Genomic DNA, 18,312 nt, shown 5'->3' on the forward strand with positions numbered 1-18,312 from the left:
GGCTCCCGTTTTCCTCCTTTTTCCCCTCTTTTTTCCGTGGAAGGCGGCGAGTCCCGTCACCGCTCGGGCGTCGCTGTCCCCGGCGGTGCGGGGAGCGTGCGGGGGGGGGGGGGTGCTGGTGTGTTTCACGGTCCCCGCGGAGGGCTTCCCCCCTCCCGCTCTGCCCCGTGCCCAGCCCCGCAACGCCGCGGCGGGCTCCGGCCGCGGAAACAACGGTTGTTGTGTCCGGGTGTGCGTGACCGTCCCGGCCGGGAGAGCCCAGGCGCAGCCCGGGGCGGGACTACGGGGGGTAACGGGGGTGGGGTGGGGGGTACCGGGGGTGCGCGCGTCCCTGCACGCGCCTCGGCGGCAGCGGCACGCGCGACTCGGGGCCCCGCGGAGGGCGCGGTGATTGGCCAGGGCGGCGACCAATCAGCGGCGGCGCCTGTTTGCTCCGGAGGACGGATAAAAAGCCCGGGTGGGACCGCGGCGGCGCGGAACGGGGGCGCGGCGGAGGGTGAGCGGTGGGGGGCATGGAGGGGGTGTTGTGTGGGGGGGAAGCGGGGTGCGCTGAGGGTTTGCGTGGGGTGCACGAGTGGGTGCACGCGGGGTGGGGTTTGTATGGGGGAAGAGTGGGGTGAGGTTCCCGTGGGGTGGGAGAGCGGGGGGTGTGCGGGGTGGGGTTGCATGGGAAGGGGGTGGCAGGGTGCGTGGGGGGGGTATGTGAAGGTGGGTGAGGGGGGTTGTGGAGAGGGAGGGGGTGCGTTGAGGGGGAGCAGGGTTTATTGGGGGGGTTGGTCAGGGGGAGGGGGGTGTATGGGGGGATTCGTGCGTGGGAGTGGCGTGTATTGGAGGAAGAGGGGGGCTGATGGGGGAGAGCCGGGTGCATGGGAGTGATTTGTGGGTAGGGAGCAGGGTGCACTGCGGGGAAGGGGAGGGCAGGATGCAGCAGGGCTGTTTTGGCAGAGCTGGGTGCAGGGGGAGTGATGAGGGGAGGGCAGCGCATGGGGGGAGTGGGTAGGGAGAGGGGTGTGTTGGGGAAGAGTGGGGTGCATGGGGGGTGGCTGGTAGGGGGGAGAGAGGGCTGCACCTCTCGCCACAGAGAGGATCTGTGCTGAGGAAGAACGTGTGGGACTGGGGAGGGGGCGTGCGGGTGCGGGGATGAGGAAGAGGAGGCGGGGGAGGAAATGCGTCGTGGGCTGCGCTGGGGGAGCGGGCCTGCGCGGTGGGTGGGTGTGCGGGGGGGGGGGCACGGCGGCAGGCTGGCTTCCTGGGGCAGGGGTCTCTGCCCCAGCCTCTGTGGCTAGAGGGTGGCCCTGTCCTCCTGGCACCCTTGTGGGAAGCTGGGCCAGACCCCTCCCACCCCCCAGCAACCCCAACCCAGGGCTTGTGCCTCTGCCTTATGGGAAGCCCTGAGAAACTGTCTTGGGCTGTGGTGTGTAGCCAGCTGATTTCCCCATAGCGCCTGGTCAGGGCATGCTCTGGGCTGGGAAAAGGCTCAGTTTGTCTAAAATGGCCACCTGCCTTATGACCCAGGGTTGGCCCCGGTGCTGCACACCTCTGGGCTCCCTGGAGCAGCCCCTCGGCCAGCCCGGTCTGCTCCCGAATCTGCTGCTAGCTCTCATGGGGACCGGTGGAGCTGGAGACAGTTAATCCAGCCGCAGCATCTGTGAGGCAGTCCGGGGATGCCAGCGTGCTGAGGTGGAACAGCATGTGCCATGGGCTGTCCCTGCCAGTGCACCTGGCTGTCTGCACAGCTAGGATGGGGCAGGATGCGACCCACCTTGTCTGCCAGCTGGGTGGTCTGGCAGTTAGCAAAAAGTGCTCCTTGCTGAGCCGTCTGTGCTATAAACTGCATCTATAGGACCCATGGCACACACAAGACCCATGCTCGCTTTCCAGAGCAGGTCTATGCCCCTCTGTGGGGCAGAGCAGACCTGGTGGGTCACTAAAGCCACTGTTAGGGCTGTGGGGCTGCCTCCCCGGTCCCAGCCTCTGCCTGCAAGCAGCCAGGAGACTGGGGTGCTGGCTGAAGCCCCCCACTCTGGCACATGTTTCCTCGCTGCCTTACAGATGAGCTGCCTGCCCCATACAGGTGATGGGGGAGTGGGCTCTGGGCAGTTGGTATTTGCTGCATTTTCATACCTGTTGCTCAGGAAGTGGAACGGAGTCCTTGAACGCTCCTCTGTTGCATGGTCTGTGCACTGGAGGGGCTGCTCCAAGGGCACCTGTGTTCCCCCATCCCTCCGGGTAACTCAGCAAGCTGGTACCTGCAAAAATGAGTTTTACACCTGAGTGCCTTACATTCAGCAGGCAGGTTTGCTTGCATTCCAGTAGAATGCAAGCATTCTTGCATTCTTAAACCATGCTTTTTTGCACTCTTTGAGCAGCATGTGCTGTGACTGTGGACTCACTGGACGATGTTCTGGTCCCTGCAGGTTGAGACTCTGAACGAGGCCATCTTCCCACGCAGCAATGGCACCCACGCTTGCTACCGCCCATCGCCGGCGCTGGTGGATGGCATTCACAGCCATCATTGAGAACCTGTTCTTCTCTGCTGTCCTGCTGGGCTGGGGGTCCCTCCTCATCATGCTGAAAGCAGAAGGGTTTTATTCCTACCTGTGCCACGAGTCAGGTAAGGATGCTCTGGAGACTCGTGTGAATAAGTTGCTGCTGAGGTTTGCTGGTGTGGTTCCCTGTCTTAGGGTGGTGTGGAACTGGCTGGAGTAGGGCTGAGCTCCACGTCAGTCCTGGAGTAGAAGGAAGGGATGTGCGCTCCTTTCCAAAACCGATGGCATCCTTGTGATGGTGTAATGTGCCTGTAGTTGCTGTTGCTTTGCGGATTGATTGGAAAATAAGCCTTAAAGATTAGGTAAAGCTTTTCTGGACAGCCTTTTCCACTTGACCACGAGTTCTTCCTTTGCATGGTGGCCTGGCTGATCTCTGCAAGGGAAGGCCCGATGGGTTCTGGAAGATGATGTTTTGTGGGGAGGGTGTCCTGAGTTTGTAGGAGGAAACTGTGGGCACTCTCTTCTTAGTGGTAGGAAAGAAAAGAGCATGGGTGAAAATGAGATTGGGGGAGTCCAGCGCTGCTGTTGAGGAGAACTTGCAGAAGTAAATGCTACTGATGTTTTGTTCCTCTCCCTCTTCAAACACCCAGGATGTGCTCAAACCAGGCTGTGTCACGTAGGGCTTGAGATCCACCTTCTGGCCCAGCCCGAGGAAGCGGTTGTCCATGTTGCAGACACAGCCTTGCAGGGACGGAGGCAATCTTGTGGTGTGGGAAGGATAACCCTGGGAAAAACTATATGTAGGTGGACATATATGCCCAGCCTGGGCATGGAGAGGGTTGTGGTCTGGGGAATCCCACAGTGTGGTAGGGTGGACAGCAGAGTTAAAAGGAACCTGAGGGTAAAGGTGTGGCGTGGGTTTGGAAAGCTGCTTTAGTGACAGAAGGTTTGCGTGTGCTCAGAGAAGGGAATAGCAGAGTGAAGAGAGGCAGGAGCTAGGTGTTTGGGCTCTGTCCAGAGATGTGCGATGGTGGATGAGATGAGAAGGTGGATCAGCCCATTCAGGGCTGGTGAGCATGGAGATGGAGCAGGAAGCAGTAGGGGAGGAAAGAGGTGGAAATAAGAGCATGGACCCCAGGGCTCTCAGTGGGTAATGGCTGAGAATAGTGGGGGAAATCTGAAATGTGGGGAAACAAAGTCCAAGCAAAAAGTGATTGTGTATAGTTGTGATGATACTTTGGGGTTTTTTTTCATTCATCAGCTGCTTTTTATGGTCTTTTCTGCTTTGTGTGCCTGTGGGTGGCTGCCTCAGTCTTGTACAGCCTGGGTTGCTGCACCTGGCAAATATGCACGTGTTTGAGCCTTCTACTGGCTGTTGCTTGGCTGCTTAATCTCCTCCCTACCCTTTGCTCGCAGTGCAATGCTTCCAAGCATGTCTGTGCCACTTAGGTCTCCAGTGGCGCTCCAGACTGCGTGAGGGAGAGTCCTGAGCGGTTGGAGACCGTTTGGGACTCTGTTCAAGGCTGCTTTGTTCTTGCCAAGCCACAGTGACTTTGTCATGGGCCTGTGTAAGAGATCTCATTAAACCTATCAGGTGGAGGCTTTCTGCCACCAAGATAAAACACATGAGAGTTGATAAGCAAATGCTGACTGTCTCCAAAAGCAGCCATTTTCCTATCTGCTTCCTGAGTTGTGCCCTGCTGACAAGAGCCTTGCTTCACTTGGGGCCCACCTCCTGCTCTTTGCTTTGATTGCTCTCAATTCATCCACCTTTGCCCCGAATCAGTGAGATTCACCTTGGCTTCTCCCCCATGTTAGCCAATCTGTAGTCTGTCTGGCTCTCCCTGTGGGAGTGCCTGTGCCACCGACCGCAGGGAAGATGCAAATGTTTGGACAGTGGTGAAATTGCTGTCCTGGGGGCAATTTCTTCCTCCCAGTGACCAACCTGTGCCCTGAGGCAGGAGAACTTAATGCCTGAAAAGAAATTTATGTAGTCAAATGTTCTCATTGTCCTCAAATATCTGGCCATCACTGCTGAACTCAGTGATGGCTTGTGATGAGCATCGAGGACCAGTTATGCCGGTTTCTTCGTTCATCCATGCTTACTCACTTTCCTTTCTCTGTTTTTGTCCTCACTGTAATAATCTCGGCGATTTGGTAGGGAAGAGTCCTAGCTCCAAGTGTGGGCAGAGCAGACTCCCTCGCAGTTGCCCTGCAGTGGCCACTGAATGACCGGCACCAAGCTGAGTTTGACCTTTGCTGGGATTAGGATGGCCAAGCGGTTGCCTTTCTCAGCATAACCTATTGAATCCTGCAGCCGGAGTGGGTACTTGGCTGGAAGGTTGCTGCAAACAAATTATAACTAGTAGCCTTTGGGCACTTGTTGTTCCTAATGCTGCTGTGTGCATGTAAGTATTGCAAAAAAAAAAAAAAAAAAGACTTTTCCTAATGAGCCAAAGGTTCTTGGCAGGGCTTTTCGTTTGTCAGCAAAACCTCTTGCACTTTGTGATGCCTTCCAACAAAAGAGAAAACTAGACCTTGTCCCTTCTGCAGGCTCTTCTCTGAAGGTAGCAGCAGCTGCCCAGAAAGTGACTGCAATTCATGAAGGGCTCCTTGTCTTCCTCTTGAATCCCCCCGCTTTCCCTGCCTGCCTTTGGCTTCTGGTATTGGATTTTACTCAGCCACTGTCCAAACATGTGGGGTCTGCCGGACTCTTAACTGGGTTGCATGAGGGTGGAGGTGGACACCTGGAAAAAATCCACATCAAAATAACAAATGTTTTTAAAGCAGTTGTGCAACAGGGTTTGAGTGGGGGGTTGTACCCGTTCTGGGCGGCAGGTTTGGCCACATCCTGAGAGGTATGTTTGAAATTTGCTGACAAGGAGTCTGGTGGTGGTACTTTGTTCCCTTTTTAATTTTACTACGCTACTACTTGGCCTTTAACCAACTGAAGCAGCATCTTTTATTCGGTCCAAGTGCTGATTCCGCAGTCTTTATCAGGATTCAGGCCTTATCAGCTGTTGGGGAACTTGCTCTGTTCAGGGTCCTGCATTGCTGTGATGTTACTGGGATTGGGAAGCTCAAGGCTTGGGTCTGAGACATGTTTGGGGAAAAAAAAAATCTTGAACTTGATAATCTGTTCACAAAGAGCAGAGATAAGGAGCCAGTTGGACAGAGGGCCTTCCTCTAAGACAGGGCTGCAGAATACCAAAGGGACGATAAGCTAATTCACCTACGGCAGGTTAATGCGCCTTAACATGGACATAGGAGGAAGGTGCTGCCTTACAGTGCTCTGCTCTTATTTATTTGGGGTCTGTGGTGGGGAACTTGCAGTCTGACGGTCCCTTTCAAGCTGGTAAGATGTGACGATGGCTTGTGGAAAGGCTGAGCATGCCACCCTGTAAACAGGAAAAGAGTAAATGTAGTAAATGTTTGATTTCTACAGGAAACATGCTGTGTTGATTAGCAGCTGTCGGTGGTATCCGAGAGCTCCATGGGAAGGTGCTGGCCCTGGGTGAGAATTGCTGCAAAATGAAACCGCAGCTGGGGATTGAATGGGAGTTTAACTGGAGACTGTGCCTCAGTTACCAGGCTTTCAGCTGGGTGCCCAGAGAGGGGGTCCTGGAGGTGCAAGTGGATGGGCAGGCAGAGAGGGAAACCCAAATTAATTGCATTTGCAGTGGTATATAGCAAGAACATCTCCTCCCAGTTCCCAGAAGTATGACACCATCGTGAAAAGAGAAAACATGTTCTTATGTGGGCAGACTGCAGATCAGTTGTTTGCACATGTCTTTCACTGTGATTTTTTTTTTAACCAATACTCCCAGACTCTGGCCCTGATTTTTTTTTTTATATCATTCTTTCTTTCCCTCTTTTAAAAAGAGGAAGGTGAGGCTGTGCAGGCTGTGTCCCACAGAGCTGTTGCCAGGGCGGCTGGGGGTGTCTTGCCTGCTTGGCCCAGTCTGATCCACAAAACAAGATGAAAGGAAACATCCTCTCTGCCCTCTGAGATGGCAGTCACTCTTGAAAAAGCCAGACTCATTCCTCTGGTAATGTGGTGTGTGCCTGGGATTTGAAGAGGTCAGCAAAGAGTAGTTAATGATTGACCCTCTCATGAAACCTACAGCACTTAATTTGGGAGAAAGGATGACTTTAAATGTTCCAGTAACAGCCTGAACAAATCCCAGCGATGAGCTTGACATAAATGATTACCGAGGCAGCCTTCCTCTCACCTAAGCTGTCATTCTTTAAATAGTAACTTGAACTACTAATTGGGCAGTAGAAATCCTGCTGCTTGTAGGGGGAGTGCTGTAAAAATAGGCAGTATGTTCTTGTAATTGCTGATAAAGACTTGCAGCTTCTTCTAGCTTGACAGTGAGACAGCAGCGAGCATACACGGACTGAGCCTGTGCTGCTGGCTTACCCGGGTGGCACTCCTGCATGTCAGACCTGGCATGCTTGTATGCAGGTGGACTTGGCAGGAGAACTTGGGGAGGGCACCACTGTCGGCACAGAGGCAGCCCTTCCCCAAAGCACTCTTGCAGATGGAGCCAGGCACGTAGGAGACTTTCCCCAGCAGCGTGGCGTGCACTGATCTGGAACAGGATCTGAGCTGTGATTGAGGGAAACTGCTGTTTGCTGTAACCAGGTGCATTAGGTAGGTGAGTAGTTAGGCAGGTTCTCTGCCCATTAATCTCCTCCTAGCTGCATGTCATATGCTGCCACTTGCTCTCCTGTGCTGGTGACCTGCTGGCACATGAATCTGTGCTCCCCAATGCGACAGCTCTCGGCTGGACCTTGTGCATGCTGCGCACACCTGCAGCCCCTCCAAAATGTTCTATTTATGGAGGTGGCTCAAAGGATCAGAGCATGTCAGGGTGCCAAGGGCTGCTTGAATCCTTTCCATTACGCCTCAGTGGATCTTCTCTTGTTGCTCAGGGGCTGCTTCTATTTTCACAAACAATTTGTATTTCCACATAGCGCTGTTGCCCGGCCCCTCCTTGGAGCTGGCGATGAGCAGCTGTAAACAAGGTGGTTGGTACAAGCAGGTGCCCTGTTCCCAGCCTTCCTGGTTGCAGCAAGTCTTCAGAGAGGGCCAAGTTTCCTTGCTGTTTGAGCTGTGTCCTCTTTGCCTCCTGGTGTTGCTGCTCATCGTGCATGCCATCAGAGGGTCTGCTAGCAGGCGTATGCTGTGGGAGCTCCTTGGGGTCATGTTGCAACTGTACGCGTCAGTACATTAACAGTAACAGTAATTCATCTACTTCAGCTTTAAATGCTGAATATTTCTGTTTTCAGATCTCTCCATGGGGAGGGTTGACAGGCTCTTTAACGCGTGCAGCCAGAAGTTATAAGGTCACTGCACTGTCCACGTCCCTCCACCCTTCTTCAACTCCACAGCTGAGCTATCTCCGTAGAATGCTGACACAGGGAAACTGCTACTACTTTGTCACTCCCCCCCCCCCCCCCCCCCCCGCCCTGTTTTCCTGAGTTTAACCTCTCACCCACATCTGTTTCCTATGAATTTATCTTTGTGGAGAGCCCAAAAAGCCTTGATGCCGTGGGTGAAGCTGTGTGCCTGTGCCTGCCTCATGGTGATGCTGTCAGAAGTCGGTGGTTAAGATCCTGGGCCACACCAAGAGGAGATTGTGATGGAAAGATGGATGAAAAAGATTGAGATGTAGTGTGAAAACTGCAGAGAGCCTCCCAAGTCTGTCCAGGACCGATTTCTAAGATGTGACTTGGGATCTTCAGGCTGGAGTGCTGTCCTCCCTGCAGAAGGGATGCTGATGGGACATGTGGCCTTTTGGGAATATCTCTGTTGCTTACTCTGGCTATCCATGACTTAGGAGGGCAAGAGAAGGGACAGATGAAGCTCTCAATCAGGAGAACATGGCAAAGGGAAGGAACAGGCATCACTGCCCACAGGTGGTTTGAGACCATGTTAGTAAAGGTGTTGGTGAGAGCAGTGTAAATGGAGAAAAATGCCATGTGCCTTCCCTGGAGTGCTGGGAGGGGACAGAGGAAGGTTTGCGGGCAGCTTGTAAGCCTCAAATATCGGCGTCTGAATTCCTGCTAGTACCTGATGTCTGGAGGGTGCAGCGTGATTTGTTTGCAATGGACACAAAGCTGGGAGGGTTGTTTTGGCCAGCTAGGGGAACCAGGGTGAAACCAGTAACTGTAGTGGTGCTGAGGCTTGAGCAGAAGGGAAGGAGTTGCAAGATGGGGCTGTGTGATCTCCAGAGACACAGAGAGGGCAAGAGCAGCCAAGGGGATCTCCTCCACGAGCCGCACCAAGCAGTGAATGTGAAGTCACTTGTACGTGAGGGATTCCTGCTAATTAACTAACTAACCAGGGCTCGCTGGGAATCTCTAGTCTTGCTTCATGCGGGTGGTTATGTAGGTGACTTCTCTATTCTCTATTCCTCCTTTAATATTGAACTTTGTCAGATCAATTATTAAACATGGAGGAGAGCGTTTTATGTCATTGGCTTGCGGCAGCAGTAAGAAAGCAAGTGCTTTGTCATACCAGCAAAGGTTACTTATAAGTCAGATAAGTGCTGAGAGAAGGAGAGGTGGAGTGCACTAGAGCTCTGGGTTAATGAAAGTCTAAAGGCACACGTGCTCGCTTGAGGAGTTGTAAGCCACCTTGGGATAGGTTTGTAACAGGAGCAGGGTTGACATGAGGCAGTAAAACTGCTGCTGCAAAGAAAAGGGAAGTTCTTTCTTTTTTTTTTTTTAAACTGTCCTGTTTCTGTGTCTGTTACACAACGTGGGCTCTGTTCAGCATGGGAGTTTGCATGCAGAGTTCCTTATGTAAGGGCAAGAACAGAAAGCTGGAGATATAATTGATCTGTATGGCCTAAACCCATTTGAAAAGAAGAGAAAATGCTAATTATGGGGCAGAAGTTAAAGATGAATCAATCCTCTAACAAAACGGAGAAGGCAGGTGAGCTGCCAGCCCTCCTGGGAACAGGGTAGTTAAATCCAGGAAGGATTTTTCAGAGCCAGGGCGGTGGGGGAGTCGGGTGGCTACTGCAAAGCCATTCCTCATCCCGATGCCCGCAGTGAGAGTAGGAAGCTTTTTGTTTGAGCAGGCTGTTGCTCTGTGCCAGGCCTTGTCAGCTCAGTGTCTGGACCTGAAATAACTGATTTGGCTGTAGTTATGGCTCCCAGTTTAGTTAGGGAAAAGATCTGTGAGAACATGCCAGTTGTCGATTAGGAGGACCTTATTTTTGTATTAGTCCCTTCAGGTTCTGCTGGGTTTAGTCCCCTGTAATTGCCAGGGCCTTGCTGTATAGTTGTTTTCATAAATTAAAGAATCTCTGTCCTTAGGTTGTTACCCTGCTGCTGCTTGGGATAGTTGTCCCCTGGGTGCCTGTGCATCCTTTTCCTGCTTCCAGTTGAGCTCATCAGGTTTCCCTTGTCCTTCTGCTGCTCTTCTTTCCCTTCTCCATTTCTCACTGATTCTAATAAAAAATGGAGTGTGGAAGGTGTATGCCCAGTGTGTTGGGGCACCCTGCATGCAGGGCTTTTCTCTTCCCTCCTTCCTGCAACACTGCAAGCCTCATCCTAACACACTGCAATGATGATCCTCTCTCATCCCATGGTAGGAAACACCACCAGCAGCCCTGAACACGAGAACAGCACAGCTTCAGAGTACAAATGGCCTTCCTGCAACGCCCAGGATGAAATGCTGAACTTGGCCTTCACCATTGGGTCCTTCCTGCTCAGTGCGATCACGCTGCCCCTGGGAATTGTCATGGACAAGTACGGCCCTCGCAAGCTACGGCTGCTTGGCAGGTTGGTGATCTGGGCTCCCCGGGTGGGCTGAGGGGCCAATTCACGTGTTGTCGGGGGCAGATGGGTGCTGTTTGGGTGCTGTGCCTGTTGCAGGGTCCCTGCAGCCTGGGGAACTGCATGAGGGATGGGGCTGGGATCTACTGGGAGCTGCTGGTCATGCACAGGGTACTAGAGCAGATCTGGGATGATTTTGGCCAGCACAGTGAATTGCTCCATAAGGGAAGGGCCTGGGACTCCATGTCCACACTTCAGCTCTCCAATGTTGCTCTGTGCTCCCTGGCCAGATGGAGCCTGGAGGAAGAGCAGAGTCATTTGTGAGTCATGGAGAGTAGCTTTTTCCTTGAGCTGGGAGCTATGTCCTGAGAGGCACAAACCCAAGATGTTACATCATCGTTTGCAAGCTGGGGAATTAACTCGGGGATAAACACGTCCTGCCTGCCTTTTCTAGGGCCCTTCTCTGCCATGTGGTGTATGTTGGTTTCTGCCTCAAACAGCAAGGTCGTTAGCTGCTTCTGTCATGGCATGTAGGGATTAGTGACTTGTTGGGCACAGTGGACCCCAGCACAGCTGAATTTTAATGCACTGAACTGTACCGGAAATCAAACTGGCCTGTGGGCAGAGTGGGAAAAACAGGACACGTCTCTGACTCAGACCCTACCAGAGAGGAGCAGGTAAAGGCTCTGTCAGTGCTGTGACCACAGCTGGGTCTCGGGACAAAGGCTGCTGCTGTCTTTGGTCACCTCGAGGTGAGGGCTGGCAAAGCTCTGTGCTGGAAAACCAGTGGGGAATTTGAGTCCAGCAAGAGCTGTGTCAGTACTGGGAGGAAAGGCTGCTGCCTCAGCCCTTGTGCAAGGCTTGTCTGTAATATTTGGGTATTTCCCTGGATTTTTCTTTCCAAATCGCCAACTTCCTGCCTTCTTACAGAAATTATACTGTGCTTGCTTAATGAGGTGCTGAGGAGGTAGAAGCATATGTAATTTACTGCGTGTAAGGCCAGCTGTAAGAAACTCAGGGTTTTGGTTCCCTTTCAGTGCCTGCTTTGCTGTGTCCTGTGTGCTGATCGCGTATGGTGCCAGTAATCCGGACTGTAAGTAAGCTGAGCTGGGAGGGCTTTGGGGCTGCGGCTTGGGTTTTTTTGGGGAAGCAGACAAGCACGCATGGCACTGTGTGCTCTGACTGTCACACTTCCAGTGCTGTACTGGAGTCTTGCTTAGGACACAACCCAAGCATCTGCTGGCCTGTGGGAGTTAAGTGGCTCTGAGGAGGGCTGGTGTTTCACACCCGTAAGTGGAGAGCATAGGAAGGGCCAAATATCTGAGATAGCCAGGTCTCTCAGCTTTGCATTTGGGCAGGGCCAGGTCCTGTAAAGGAGCAATTCCAAACAAGTTTATGGCTTTTTCAGGGTTGGGAAATAGGTAATAGCACACGATGCGTAATCGGCTGCTTTCTCACCAGGGATACATGGAGCTTGCTTCTCAAGACCAGATAAGTGAGATGACACTTTGAATCCAGTTCTTTCAAGTAAATCTTCCATTTAAGACCCATTCAGACAAGCTGCATCAGCAAGTCCGTTCATTAGAGAAAAGAAACCCTTCCATCCTGGAGAGAGATGATCCCATCCCAAACTCTGTCTTGCAGGAGAGGCCTGGCCCTCCCCATCTGGGTGGCTGGGGAGATGGGTGCAGGGTCAGGAACAGTGTGGCACATCCCGAGGGTGTTGATCCACTGGGGCTTTTATGTGTCAGGACCAAAGCCCTCAGGGCTCAGTTTCCTTTCCCTCTCCACCCCAGTAAAAGCTAAGGGCGTCTTTTTTATTGTTGCAGCTCTGTCTGTGCTGATATTCATTGCGCTGGCTCTGAATGGTTTTGGTGGGATGTGCATGACCTTCACATCGCTTACGGTAAGTGAAGAGTTATTACCTGACTCTATTCTATTCCTTACTAGGGCTGTGAGCTGGGCTAGCAGGAAAGAACAAAGTGGATCTTTTGCCTGTGGCTTGAATAGCACATGTTTTTGTTTGGTACAAAGGGTCAGTCACTCTTTTACCTGAAAGGCTGAGTACTAGGTGGTTATTCTAAGGCTTTTTTTCCCCCCAGTCCTTTTTTTTTACCTGCCCCTTGCATCTCAGGTGAAGGTGGGAGGAAAAAAAGGAAGTGTTTTTGTCTAGGACTCAAATTGTCATATGCCTGTACATGCAGTGCTCAGTTACCTGGCACAGGATGGACATGTGTTTGCACTGGGTTTAGCATTGACATACTGCAGGAAGAATCAGCAGGGCACAAACCCTTGCAGCTGGGTATGACCAGCTTTCTGCAAGTGCAGTTTGCATCTCTCCCCAGGAAAATGGTTGTTCTTGAGCACAAAAGCTTTTGCTCTCAGAAGGGTGAGTGTCCCTTCCAGGTTTCCTTAGGAATGCTGCATTGTTGAATGCACCGAGCTCCATCTGCACAGCCTGCTTAGGTCTGTTTAGTCCGTGGATTGTATTGCAAGCATTGGTCAACGACTGTCAGCTGAATCTCTACATTTTGACGTTCTTTTTTCCTGGAGACAGAAGCAGTATCATCCTCCAAGTAGCTGCTTTATTTTCTGCCTCATTACCCTGATCCTTGTCTGTGTGGCTGAAACAGGGCTGGGTGGAAAGTCTCCCAGAAAGCAGTCTGTGAAGCACTGATGTTTCTTGAGGTGTGGTTGAAAACTTTCAGATTTAGACTGCATTACCTTGAACTTGCTGTTGAAGGAAAACTTTCTGTTAAGGTTACCTCTAATTTAACAAGGCTCAGACACTGGCTGAACTCCTGAGATCTAAATGTGGCAGAGGCTGGGTTTACAGATCACTGTGTATTGTGATGTTGCTGCTGCTGTTGCTTTCATATATTCGAAGCTTTCAAAACTCTGTGCAGATGTCAGTCTCTCCTTCGTATGTAGTGTTCTTCACTGGAAGCCTTGGCCATGGTCCCAAAGAACTATGGGGCAAATGTCATCTTGCCATGCTTCAAATAAGAACAAGGAAGAGAGGAGCACATCAGTACTGCTGTGGGAGAGGAGAGGATTCCCATGCTGCTGCTGCCAACATTGGTTATTGTCTCTCTGGGTGGTTATTAAGGTGTCACAGGTTATTTTAGAGCTACTGGTGATGATAGAAGGGAGGGCAAGGATAGGGCAGAAGTATATTGGATGTGCTGTACTGTGGCTTTTAGCACCAGAAGTAAGCAAAGCCACTTATTAGTGCCCTCATTAGTGAGCCAGTTTCACAGCACTAAGGAAGTACAGCAGCAGGAAAAAGGTCAAATCTTCCAAGAAGAGATCCAAGCCTTGAGGAGGTCTGAAGCAAGTAGTGATATTGTGAGTTCACACAGGGAGACCTCAGGTGGAGCCCATCCCCTCCAGACAGCAGTGTGTCTTGTAAAGAGCTGAGGTGGCTTCAGGCCTGACTTTTCAAATCCAGATTCAGGTGTAGCTGCTTGTGCCTCCCTGCAGAGCTGCACAGAGGCATTTCTGTACCTGAGGCATGTGAATGTGATTAAAAATATTCTAAAGGGGGAGGGAAGCACTTCTTCACCTGCATCACAGTGTAGCTGTGGTGGTGACTGTTAAGCAGGTGTATTTTGCTCATTGGCAGCTTACTGTTTTGTCCCTGCGTGGTTCTGCCTGCAAGCTGGGGTGCTCACAGTTGGTGTGTCAGTCGCAATCTTCTGCGGTGACATGGTGATCTCTTGTGGGTCCCTTCCACCTGTGGCCCATGGAGACAGGGAGTGTGGTAAGAGGGACACGAGGATGACAGGTCTGTGGCTTGCAGGCTCCGGGTGATGTGGCTTGCACGCACTGCGCTCTGCATTGTGCCCAGGAGAGGCTGAAGTAAGCGCTGAAAGGAGAGACTCAAAGACCTTTTTAAGGACGTTCATTACACAGAGGTGGTGAGCACTAATCAACTTCTGGTGCCAAGTAAGCTTGTTCTGGCTGACACAGGCACTGACTGCCGAGCGTGCACGTGCATGCACAAATCAAAGCAAGGTGACTTCCTTCTCCTGCCAGCTGCAAGTGACCTGAAGCGCTCCAGGAAATGGGTCAAACCCACTGGTGCATGAGCTGGTCCTCTGCCACCCCAGGCAGATTACAGCTGCCGCTTCGTAGCAGAGGGTGGCCGTGAAGGGAGCCCCTGCAGCATGTGAGGTGGGGATGCTCCCCGAGTGCTGCGGCTTGTGGGGCTTCGTCGGGTGTTGAAACCTCCCGGTACACCTGCATGCGTGGGCATGGTGTGATCTGACGGGAGGGCAGGAGACTGGGATCCTCAGTGCCTGTGCAAGGGATAAACAGGATCTCTTGAGGATTACAGCCTGGGACAGTACTCCACGAAGCTTTGCCTCTTGGGTTTAAAGCCTTTTTCAGTAACGAGTCTCCAGGGTATCATGAAAGCACATGGCAAGCTGCGGAGCCAAAGCAAGCTGCCGTTCCTGGGTGCCTTGCGTTGTGGCTTGGGGAGGAGGGTGAGTGCACGAGCAGTGCTGTTCCCAGTTCTAGGAACAAGGTCAGACTGTGCCTGTTGTTAAAATGCAGAGGGGAGATTTCTGCCTCGTGACTTGGTCTTAGCCAATATATGTGAAGATTGGAAATGGAAACAGATCTGTGTTGGTGGCTCTGACAGCAACACAGGAATCTGGCACTGGTTCTGCTTCGAAGCTATTTCATGCAAAGAAATAAACATGTGTGATAAATTACCACAAAGAGCCTTTTATAGATTGTTTTCTGTCCTGTTTTCCTTTCAAAGATTACAGCTGTTTTGCTCTTATTTTCTGCTACAAACAGCGCCCTTTATTCAGAGCGGGGGGCGCATCTCTGTGTAGGGAATCTTCTCTGCTTGGAAATATTAGGAAAACTTAGGGCTCTGATCTTTTGTTTGGAGAATGGGAACAGGAATTTCCATATGCTTTGGACAAAGCAGGCAGTTTGAGGCTTTCCTGGAAAACATATTTTTAGTGTCTGTATAACTTCCAAATATACCCCTGATAGGGAAAACAAAGTTTAGCTTGAACAAAAATACCATTCTCCAGTAGTCTAGTTCTCAATCCCTTGACTTTTTCCACTGTCCTTTCAAAGAGTCCTTGCAAGAGGAGGGAAACTGAGTTTGGTAATACTGCTGTGGTATCCTTTGTAAATGGATTGTCTCCAGGAAAAAGGTGAAAAAATTATAAAAAATGATCGAAGGTCTTAAACTTACTATAGGGCAGATGAGAAAATAATCTGCAAGAGGAAATTATCAGTTTACGATTGCATACCTGTAATAAAGGACTCCAGGAAAAAAGTTACGGTATGGCAAAATTAAGTTAGTATCTTTCAGACAGGGCATAAAGTTAATAATACATTGAGTATTATTGACCTTTAAACAGAAGGCATACGAATTTTTGTCACTGTAGGTTTTGTGGAATTGGGGCTGTCATACCAGAATGGGCAGAAGTTAGTGGAGGAATCCCTTCTGGCCTGCAGGGATAAGATCAGAATGAGGATCAGATCTTTTTGGTGGCAGAAAAACAAAGAGCTCACTTGCTCGGTGGCTTGGTTTTTTTCTCTGTGGTTCATTTTTTCCAATGCTTGCTGCTGCAAAGACAGCATGAAAAATGGCTTAGTAAATATTGTGTGTTATTTTAGTAGCTGGTCTTTAGGTGAGACCTGCAGAGGCATTGCCAGTGCTGGCACTCACAGTCTTGAGAGGTTTTCTGTCTGGGTATAGACTATTTCTTCCTTTTGCCTCCCCTCTGCCCCTCCAGGTAGTCTCAGATTACTTTTTCCTTCCAAGTGCTCAGTGTTTGCAGTTTCTGCTTTGATTGGGTTGGATAAGACCTTAAATCTCTACGTCCAATTTTTATTCATCTAGCTGCTTGCTTGGTGCCAAATAGGATTTGAGGAAATCTCTAGCCTTTCTAGGACTTCTGTCCCCATTGAGGCAGAAGCAGACTTGGGTTTTCCCGGACATGACTGCTTGCTTTCAGGCCTGCTCTATGTCTCCAGTAGCCCTCGGAGCAGGAGGATCCACCTGGGAGTTGCTTGTCTGCTGTATGAAAAAGGCTTTTTGTGATCTCTGGGGAAAACGAGCGTGAGCCAAGAAGCAGCTGTGTTTGTGGAGCTCTTGCCCTACTCTGAGCTCCCTAGCAGGAGCAGCTGTTTGTTGTAATTTCTGGAGATTATTTTAGGTTTGGGGTATTTTAGATCAAATTAATGCCCTGCCTGGTGACAGTGACTAGCCTTTTTGCAACCTGCAGATACTGTATTCTGCAGATGCTATTTTCTGGGGTGTGTATTTAGGCCACTGCTTCCAAGGAGAGATTTTTGTGCCTGGTAACAGACCTTTGGATCCTTTGCTGTTTCCTGTCTGCAGCTCCTGAAAAAGCAGCCTGTTGGCAGCTCTCCCGCATGCAGGGATCTGGGGATGGGTGTGGGGATCCTCGCTGCAGAGGAGTGCAGTGTTTTCTGCCTCCGCCGTGTGCGTCTGCTCGGGGTTCACCAGCAGCATCAGGCTCGGCACATCATTGCTGCTGTTCCCCGGCTGGGGTTATCTGAGGACCTGGAGGCTGCACTGCATAGGAAGCTCTGCAGTGAGACAGAGGGATGATAAACAGCCAGATGGATCCTAGAGTGTTCCTGCACAGGAATACTTGTGTTGTAAACACGCTGGTCCTGCCGTGACACAAGCCAGATTTGCTTGCCTTATATGCTACTCCTGGGAAAGATGGATTTGTTTTTCAGCAGTGGAAGGGGAATGTGATGACAGCATTTGCTTGCTCAGACTCGGTCTAATGTTCTCTGAATCATTTCGTTCAGCAGCATCTTTAAACAGATAAAATGCTGGTTATGCTTTCAGTCCTAGAAGGCACCCACAGTGTCCTGCTTTGAGGCCCTCTGAGGCTGACGTGATAGCGATGCCCAAGTGAATTTGGGGAGTAAGTGACCCAAAAAAGGAGGTGGGAGGGAAATCTGTCTGCCTGCAGCAGAATCTCTGCCCATTGACCAGCTTCAGGAGGTATCAGCTGAGCTCTCTGTAGACTACAACTCTCTGTAGACTACAACTTCAAAGCTTCTCCCTGTAATTTCCAGTTTGCAGGCCATCATTAGTCAGTGATGGAAACTTGTTCACTTCTGGTTTTTTAGAAAAACAGGGAGTTCCTCCTTTCCCAGAAGTGGGAAGGTCTCACAGCTCTTTCTGCCTGCGCCACTCTGCTTTTGAGTCCTTAGTGGAAGCAAGGGCTGGAGAGCCAGCCTGGGAGTGCTTTTGTTGTTGAGGTGGCAGAAGTGGCTGCTGTGAGCTGCTTCTAGCTGCCCCTGCCGAGAGCTTTGCTTTCCCAGCAGATCCTTGCAGAACCAGCCTGGTCTGCTCTCAGCAATGTCATCACATCTGATAGGAGCCCAGGCAGCAAAGTGGGGTGGGTGGCAGGAATAGCAACATGAGGTGCTGTTGCCTGTTTCTTGCTGCAGAGTTCAGCAGCTTTGTAGCTCTGCTGGGTAATAAAGCCTTGGATATCTAGTGTTTGTGGTTGCCTTCCTGCACCTAGCTCTAAGCTAGTGTGCTTGGGCATCTGAGCCATCCAGCTGATGGAGAAATGAGGAGGTTTATCTCCTTTTCTAGAGAGAGTGCTTTCACAGAAGGAGCCAGAGACCTAGCTAGAAATGGAAATGCAAACAGCAACACAGTTTCTGTTTGTTCCTTCTTGTTATAACAGGAACTTTCTGGTCTACTGCAAAGATTTGGGTGCTGACCCAAGGTGCATAAACAAACCTGGTAGTTCAGGGTGCAGGGTGTGTTAAAGATTGTGCAGCAATCACAGCCTGCATCTAACAACTCTTGACTAAAAAGAGGGTGATATGTAGAGAACTTGGGCACATATTTTTTGTAGAGGAAAAGAGGTGGTGGCTACAGGCTTGGGGTAAGGAACTCTTAAAGAAAGCACAAGGGCTGGAGCAAACGTTCCTGTTCTAGAGGTAACCAGTGCAAAGTATGCTGTCAGTCTGGAAAGAAGCAGTGTCATTAAGCACA

At 51.1% G+C, this 18,312-nt stretch overlaps 1 protein-coding gene across 2 annotated transcripts in view; it reads left to right on the top strand.

The window, feature by feature from the left end:
• Positions 1–444: 444 nt before the first annotated feature.
• Positions 445–18,312, top strand: part of SLC43A2 (solute carrier family 43 member 2) — a 34,614-nt gene continuing 16,746 nt past the window's right edge. The window contains exons 1-5 of one of the 2 annotated variants that reach the window (XM_075517832.1): positions 445–496; positions 2,418–2,614; positions 10,100–10,289; positions 11,321–11,376; positions 12,113–12,189. In XM_075517832.1, coding sequence (XP_075373947.1) covers positions 2,455–2,614; positions 10,100–10,289; positions 11,321–11,376; positions 12,113–12,189 — 483 coding nt within the window. In that variant the 5' untranslated portion in view covers positions 445–496; positions 2,418–2,454. Of the gene's footprint in view, positions 497–2,104; positions 2,230–2,417; positions 2,615–10,099; positions 10,290–11,320; positions 11,377–12,112; positions 12,190–18,312 lie in introns of those variants that run through there. The other variant, XM_075517833.1, reaches the window with a different exon arrangement.

Source organism: Mycteria americana, chromosome 15 (genome assembly GCF_035582795.1).
Source record: "Mycteria americana isolate JAX WOST 10 ecotype Jacksonville Zoo and Gardens chromosome 15, USCA_MyAme_1.0, whole genome shotgun sequence".
NCBI classification, from domain to species: Eukaryota; Metazoa; Chordata; class Aves; order Ciconiiformes; family Ciconiidae; genus Mycteria; species Mycteria americana.